We start from the raw sequence: 8608 nt of genomic DNA on the forward strand, positions 1-8608 counted from the left end.
ATGCATCATTAATGAGAAAAACAAATGATGATGATGAGTGATTAATACAAAAGAACTGCACTAATTAGAATGCAGAATCATTTATAATTACCATATAAATGGAAAACAGTGAGCAAACACAATGAATATTAATAATACCTGCAAGTTAATCACAACCATCAACAAATAATAACAGACGATCTCAGGAACATTACATCATAATGATGAACCAAGTGTAGTTAGTCTCATCGGCAGTGGTAGACGAAGACGAAGTGTTTAGATTCTTTACTGCAGTTAAATTAAGTCCTGCGCTGAAAATATAACTTTAATAACTTTATCTATATATAGTTATTATCATTACAATGACTTTAAAGGGACAGTCTCACAAAATACACATTTTCCCTCTTACCCGTAGGGGTATTTAACACTCTAGATAGTTATGGTGTGAGTTGCAGAGTGTTGGCGCAATGTCTCTTTCCAGAAATCATGACCTGGTTACTCAAGATAATCCACAGACCTTGTTGTGAGCAGTTTCATGTGGAAACTGTTTTCTTTCTACTTAACTACACCCTCCAATCGCAACACTGGGCAGAAGGAAGCATCTACTGCTAGCTCACATAGCAACACTGAGCTAGCTAACGTTACAGCTTAGCTGAGGCGGACGCCATTACAACACATTCTCTGTACTACTTCGTCACATATCGACACATATGATGTTTGGTCGTGGACTTTCCACGTCCACATATGACGTCCAAGGTACCCTGGGTGTGTTGGTTGTTGACATTCTGGGACGCCGTGTCAACTTCAGCCTGTTACATGCATTGTCTGTTTTCAAAATACACTTCTGTTTCCACAGGCAATGAACAGTTTGCACACAGTCTCTTTCAAAATAAAAGCACTACGTCGGTACAACACTGTGAATTGACTTTTTTCTTTCCTCCAACAACAAAGCAGGTGTTTGGGTTTAGGGGAAAAAAAGAACAGGGTTTGGCTTTACAACGTTATGGGACACAAACACGGCTCTCCTTAGTGGTTGTTGGATCCATCCACCACCACTCCCACCCACCCTACTCAGACTTTTGCTGCCTTAACTTTCATTCTTGTACCGCCACGTTTCCCCCTGACGCCGATGCGCGCCGTTAAACTATAACAGCAACCGGCCACATGTCGGGCCAACGTTAAAGGATGGTGGGACAGTCAGATAAGCAACTCCAGTAGAGAGAGGCCAATGAGGAAATGTGTCTTTTCATTTTGTCACGTGTTGTGAATTGTGACAACAAATAGAACAATAAAATGCATCAGAATCACTTGCAAGGGCCTGCTCTCTCTACGGGCCCCTCCACCCCAGGGGCCCCACTGCATCCACACTGCCTGCACTGTCTATATTTACACCTCTGGCTCAAGTGATTCCTCACACACCTTCTCCTTCTTCTCTTTCTTGTGTCAGTAGTCTGTCTTCTCGTGCTTGATGTGTTCGACAGAGCGGGCAGCGCCCCTCATTGTGTTGAGTGCACATGGCGGTCCATGGAGATGACACTGATCTTTGCTGCATGTTCTGCGTATCTCTCTTATTGCTGGGGGAGCAGAGGCAAAATCTGCCAACCAAGTTGCCTGGCCGCTCCTCTGTCTTTCTCTTGTTTTCCATCTCTCCGGTGTGCACGCTCTTTCTCTCCGCCATTCGCCACTTTCCCTCTCTCAGTCGCAGTCCCCTGGCATCTCTCGCTTTTCCTCTTAAATCAGTCCAATAAAACTCCTGCCATTTATGCACAAGAACTGCCAGTTTCATCAGAAATAAATAATTAAATAAAAAATAAAAAACTCCAGTAACTTGGCAAATCCCGACCTGATTCAAGCCCGGGGGAAATATGAGAAATTAAAGCCTGGCCCAGCCAAAACCTGGCGGATCAGGTCGGACCAAAATGGACTCAGGCAGAGAATCAGAGTTCTGGAGTAGATACATTCGGTTGGCGGGTGTTGTTCAGTAGAGAGAAAATAGTTGCGACATGAAACTGCTCACAACAAGGTCTGTAGATTATCTTGAGTAACCGGGTCATGATTTCTAGAAAGAGACACTGATGTTGAGTTTTCCAAATGTATTTTTTGGAGCTTTTGAGCTGCGTGTCATCTAGTTCCATTATATTCAAGAGAAGGCAGACAACTCTACAGCTAATATCTCCAACACTGCACAAATAATATAAACTGTTCTAATGGCTCGGTGTTTTTAGACGTGGTCACAAAGCATTCTGGGAAACAGACTCCTGAAAGTCAGTAAACATCAGTGTTTCTAGTCCATCAGGTTTATTGATCTTATTGACCTCCATCTCTTCCAGGAACGTTCAAGAACGGGATCGCAGAGGGGGAGGTGGACCCCACCTTCGGGCCCCTGGAGGCCATGCGCCTCTCAGTGTTGACGGACTCGCCGGTCTGGGTGATCCTCAGCGAGGTGAGACTGCCTTGACTGGAACCAGATTAAATTCACTGTGACCCACAAGAACTCTTTTTCTCATTTCTGAATGGATTTTAATGAAGAGATTCAAAGTTTAATGACTGTTCTTGTAGAAAAGGTCCTTGAGGAGGTTTCTCAGGGCACTGAGGGGGTAATGGGTTTCTGAGTCCATGGGTACCTGTTGAGGTTATTGAGGGTTCAAGGAGTTCTCAAGGGGGTTCAAAGGGTCCATGAGGGGATTCCAATGTCTTAAAGGATTTCCCGGGAGTGGAGGTTCAAGAGGTCACTGAAGAGGTTTCAGGGGTTCTAGAGGAGGTTTGCAAAGGTTCAGAGAGGTTTCTGGGATTCTTCAGTTGGTCTTGGATGAGGTTGTGAGCACCCTGGAGAGAGTTCATTAAGTCCCCCAGGCCCCAGTGATATTGTTAAAGGTCCTTGAAGAGGTTCCTGGAACACTGACAAGGTATCTATGTGTGTTACAGAAGCGTCAAGAGTGCTTGATAAGCTTCCAATGTGCCTTGTTTAGGTAGGAGTACAGGAAGATGATGTTGGGGTTCTTTACAGTCTTTCTTGATGTTCCTTGCATCCTTGGTTGGATCTGAGAGGTTTGTGAAAGGGTTCAGTTCTTGAGGAAGGCCCACTGGGTGTTTGGGTGCAGTGGGGGGTTGCTAAAGTGCCTTCAGTAGGTTTCAGGGGGTGCTGGGATGTCCCACAGGTTCAGCCAGAGGTATCAAATATCAAAAAGTTGTTTATGATGGGGTGTTGGGGTCGTTTTGCTTGGGTGGATTCGTGGGATACTTGTAGAGGCTTTAGTGATTTTGAAGAGGCCCTCAAATCCATGTTCAAGGGCTTGTTATGAATGCCATTCCAGAAGTGCCTAATATTATTTCAAGGATTTTGGGAGAAGGTTACAAGAGTTCTGAAAGAGGTTTCAGAGGACCCAGGCATCCCTAAAAATCCCTGGGCATTATGGAAGATTCATTATGGAAGAAGTGTTTGATGGAATTCCAGGCATCCTTGAGGGGGTTTCCAAGATGGCACTTAAAAGAGATGCAGGAGACTGTGGCTGAAGTCAACTAATAAAAAAAAAAATCATCTTATGACTTTTCCCAAACACTTTTCAAAGACCTCAGTGGAAAACTTCATGAGGTCAAGGAAAGATGTGAAGGAGAGTTCATAAAGACTTTGGGTGCTTTCAGCCCTAGAGTGGTCTCCTTTGGTCTGAATCAGGGACTCATGTTGTTCCAAAGTTGTATAATTGCCTAGAGTTGGTTCGTGTTCTCACGGCAGCATTTACAAGAGGACCAGATCAAATGCCTTGTGTGAGAAAGCTGCTCTTGATTGGTCAGAATTTCCATGTGGGAAAACTCCAGGAAGTAAAGCAAACGTTGAAGAAGAGTACACTTGCAAGATAAATGTGACACTTTCTAATGTCACAATGGAGGGACAACTACGCAGGTTGATTTTAGCGCTGTCATCGTGGACTATATTGCTCTCATTGAATGGCGCTTCATTTTAAATGGTACTGCCGCAAAGAATTCCAGGACAGCATTATGTCCTTTCCTTGGGCAAAGAAAGATCTAGTGTTTCCTGTGCTAAAGGAGATAATAAAGGAAGCATTGAAGCTCCTTTCCTTGGCATTAAGAGAATTCGACCAGCTCCTAACATGGCTGCCACTTTGATTCTTACGGGTCATTTCACTCAGTTAGGAACCTTCATAAGCAAAAAACACTATTAGGCTGTAGCCCAGGAGATGTTTCAGAGGTTATGAAAAATTCTCAGCAGTCTTTCCGGTGTCTTTTAAGGGGCCTTTGATGAGGTGTAAAGGGTTCTTGAAAAAGTTCCAGGGGATGTAAGATTTAAGAGAATATCCGATTTGTCAACTTGGTCATTGAAATAAATAATGGAAATAATTTGCAGTGTGGGTTCACGTTCAGACTCCTGTCCTAGGTTCAAACAAATACACTTTGGTTATGGTTCGGGAAAAATCATGATTTTGGTTAGATATTATATACAACAAAGAAAAATGCTGTTGTAACAAGTGATACTGAATTGCAAGATTGGCTGAACATTCTGCTGATTCGTTCAGTATCAACATCAACATAGCATCATTCCCCTCAAAATGTACTTGCTGTTTAAAATTAGTCGTATATAAATGTAATTTTTAGTAAACAGAGCTGCCTGCCAAGCTGCAGACTAACAAACAACAAAACCTGTTGTGATTTAACGAGTCATTGTTGTGTTTCTAGTGGCTCTGCCGTGCCTAATAAAGTGGACAGTGAGTGTTTTTTAACAGAAAAGAGTAGACTTCAGACACCAAATGTATTTTTTCACATTTGAAATAGTTGTAGACCAGAAGAAGAAGAATTAAATGAATCAAACCTCCATTTAATCGCTGTCTTCACGGTGTCTCTTGACCGGGGAGAATATTATGTGAACTTGAACAGTTTCAGAAATTGTTGTTCAGATTCCTCTTTGATTAATTTACACAGGCACATGGGGTCCAGGTTCGAAAATACTGAAGGTACCCTTTAAGTTGGTCCGTTTTTCTTTTGACCCTCAACAAAACCTGTTGTGATTTAACAAGTCATCGTTCTAGCAGCTCTTTAGCCCCCAGCTGTGGGTGATATTTTTAGAGACCTGTCACTGTTTTTCCAGGTGGGATTGTGGCCCCGTATACCGCATATTTTAAGCCAAACGTCATCTTTTCTGAACCATAACCAAATGTTTTCTGTGCCTAAACCCAACCACATGTTAACCACAGTGTTGCACAAATGTAACCTGTCCTTGGTTTGCAGAAACGTGCACTGCTCATTTTTAGAAATGCACTCTCGAAAAATAGTTGCAGGTAGTAAACAACTGAAACCTCTGAAACATCTGGTGTCTCTGCACATTCACAGCAGTCCAACAATCTAACACTTAAGTCCAAATTAACTGTGAGAGTCTAATAATCAAAACTAGTCAGCTTGCTTTCATCTAAGCAGAGCGCCCTCAGAGTGAGGCTGGTGTTAAAGGATTAATTCACCACACCAAAGAGCAGAGTTGTGGCATGTGAATGTTTCGCTCCTGACCTCTGACCTTTGAACTCTCTTTGAGGGTTGCTGAGGAGAAAGTGTCTCCATGTTAACCCTTTAAAGAATGCATCCGTCTGGGTTCAGAGAGGCATTTTGATCGTTTACAGACGGAACGTTTTTAAAGGAAACACTTAATATTTAACAGAGTTTAATACAATTGAATATTAAACTTAAATCCAGAAATATCTGACTCACTATCAGGTCTTAAAAATCAGTATTGGTCAGACTCTAACGGGCTTATAAACCTTCATACTGGATCATTTCACTGTGTGTTTTAATGCTGACTGGTTCACACTGGTTTCTGTGATCTCTCCTGTCTCAGATCTTCATAAAGAAAGCAGAGTGAAGCCCCTCTCCCCCCTCAGTGATACCTCAACACCTCCGAGCGTTCAGCCGAGCTGACCGGAGGCTCGTCAGCTGCCGTCCTGCTCCAGTCCTGCTCACCAGATTCACACCGCGGTGCCACAGCGCCGCCGTCTGGCTGGACCTCGCCACTGCAGGGCTGAACAGATGAGAGACTGAAACACAGATCACACAGACAGACAGGCAGGGGTCTCCTGGGTTTGCACAACACGACATGCAAAAAGAGAAGATGCTCTCAGATGATGCTGTAATTAAGAATCTGTATTTATGTGTACATACAGGAAGGTAGATGTTGAAAACACTGGTAATTGTCGAGGCGGTGGCGACCGCGCCGCGTCCACTGAAACTGCTGCTTCAAAATCAAAGACTCAAAGGCCTCTTTCTATCTGCAGACGGTCGGTCCGGACCTTTCTACCAACACTATCCCACCAGTATACCCCCCCACAGTAACCATGTATGTGCATATATGCATAGAGATGTACACACTATCATATGAATGCCCTCTCAGTGTGTTGATATGTGTCTGTAGTTGCTGGTCGGGGTTCAGACCGTTTCCCTCCATCTGAGAGCGATTTGCCTTAACAAAGACGAACAGCAGATTTACTTCAAACAGAAACGAGCCCCGGACTGATGAAATGTAGCCACAATAAGTACCCAGAATCCTTTGCTGCAACCTTGGACCTTCTCTCATCTTTGTGGTTTGAAACTACTGACGACAGCTGGTATCTTACTTTTTTAACAAAGTCTTTTAAAGTTGTTTAATTTTGAGTTTACTGAGGCCTTGTTACTGTCCACTGCTCTTTCACAGTACTCTGTTGTAGGTTACAGTACTCTACTGTACTGTACAGTACTTCACAGTACTCTGCTGTAGGTTACAGTGCTGTAACATACTCTACAGTATTGTGACATACTGTACAGTACTCTAATGTACCCACAGTACTCTAGTTTCCTCTGCTGTGCTCTGCAGCACTTTAAGGTACTTTACAATACTGTGACATACTCTGCAGTACTCTGACGTACCTTACAGTACTCTAATGTACTTTGCAGTACTTCACAGTAATCTGCTGTACTTCAGAGAGCTGTAACATACTATACAGTACTCTAATGTACTCTACAGTATGCTAGTTTCCTCTGCTGTGCTCTGCAGTACTCTAAAGTACATTACAGTACTTTACAGTACTCTGATGTACTTTACAGTGCTATGACATACTCTACAGTACTCTCGTTTCCTCTGCTGTGCTCTGTTAACTTTACTGTACTGTAGTTTTTCAGTCCAGTGCAACAACAGAGATTCACATATTTTCTTTTTTTCCATTTTCAGTCTCTCATTGACACTTTTGGTAATAAATACTATAAATTATAAAATACGTCAGACGGTTTAATTTTCATTTCTCTGTAAAGACAGTGTCTTGTCTTGTCATATTAATATCATCTGCTTCAGTCCACGTCTCCTGATACTCCCTCAGATTATTAATCTGTGCCCTTTTCACACTTGGTTTGTTCCCTCGGTTCAATAATTGGTGCCCTGAAATTATGTAAATAATTCAAAATGATAAGTCCACAGGTCCTCGTCCTTGTGTTGCTATTACGATCGTGTGCAGAGAGATGATTAACCAGGTTTCATATCCTATAGAAAAACCAGGATAAGACTCAAAATCAGGAAACTAGTGTGCATATAAATGCACTCATATATTCAACATGCAAGAAGGACCTGCTTCAAACTGAAATGTAGCCAGTTAAGCCAGGTTTTTTTTGTGAATTTCCCCTCAAAATACATTCACTTTCAACTAAATTTAGCCCAAGAAATACTGCCACCTTCAAATCAACAATTCATTGTTGTGTTCTCAGCTCTGAAAACGCACCGATTATTAATTTAAGGGAACAAACAAAGTGAGTCAAGAGGACAAAATTACTCTTTTAAAGGATCGATTTAGTAAAACATTTCCCCCCCAGCACCTCCCAGAGTCAGAAACTCAAAACTGGACTTCATTCATTCATTCGGGTTCAGATGGACAACAGACCGAACAGAAGTTTTCATTTAGTTCAGATTTGAAGTGAACAGAGCGTCTTCAAGCGTCAGGAAACATCCCGAGTTTTCTTTTCTTTGTAAGATGCACTGGAATGCATTGCTATAATCTTGTGTTTGTCTTTTGTATCCTTTAGATAAACTCTATTTAAATGATCTTAAACTTCTATCCAATCTGTGACTTGTAATAAAGACAGAAATTTAAATGATTTGTGTTTTCTGGGCGGAGGTTTGTTGTGAGTGGCTCTCTGGTGTGGCGGCTCGGGGAGATGTGGGGGAGGATTTCTGTGAGTGTCATCAGGTTTCATCAAAGAGAAAATGATGAAATACCAACATCACTGCACTGGTAAGAAGCTGCTTAATCAAAGGAGAAGCTGTGAAGTTGGAATTTCTTTCAATTTCATGCAGGAAAAAAAAGTGAGGGGACAGGAAGTGACCCAGAGCGGCCCTTAAAACTGCTCTCCACAATAAAAGTCTTCAATCTTGTATGTTGCAGCCAAATTAAGTGTGTAAGTGAGCAGTTTAATCAGCTGTTATATTAATGTTTCTCTTCTTTGCTTCAATAACTACACTTACCAGCCACTTTATTAGGTACACCTTGCTAGCACCAGGTTGGACCCCCTCTTTAATTCTTGGTGTCACAGGTTCAACAAGGAGCTGGAAACATTCCTCAGAGATGTTGGTCCATATTGACATGATGACATCACACAGTTGATCCATGAT

At 42.3% G+C, this 8608-nt stretch overlaps 1 protein-coding gene across 1 annotated transcript in view; it reads left to right on the plus strand.

The window, feature by feature from the left end:
- mgat4b (alpha-1,3-mannosyl-glycoprotein 4-beta-N-acetylglucosaminyltransferase B) overlaps window positions 1–8094 on the plus strand; it is a 184960-nt gene extending 176866 nt beyond the window's left edge. The window contains exons 14-15 of the mRNA XM_033632849.2: window positions 2310–2422; window positions 5819–8094. Coding sequence (XP_033488740.1) covers window positions 2310–2422; window positions 5819–5842 — 137 coding nt within the window. The 3' untranslated portion in view covers window positions 5843–8094. The remainder of the gene's footprint in view (window positions 1–2309; window positions 2423–5818) is intronic.
- Window positions 8095–8608: the final 514 nt, after the last annotated feature.

This window comes from Epinephelus lanceolatus, chromosome 7, assembly GCF_041903045.1.
Source record: "Epinephelus lanceolatus isolate andai-2023 chromosome 7, ASM4190304v1, whole genome shotgun sequence".
NCBI classification, from domain to species: domain Eukaryota; kingdom Metazoa; phylum Chordata; class Actinopteri; order Perciformes; family Serranidae; genus Epinephelus; species Epinephelus lanceolatus.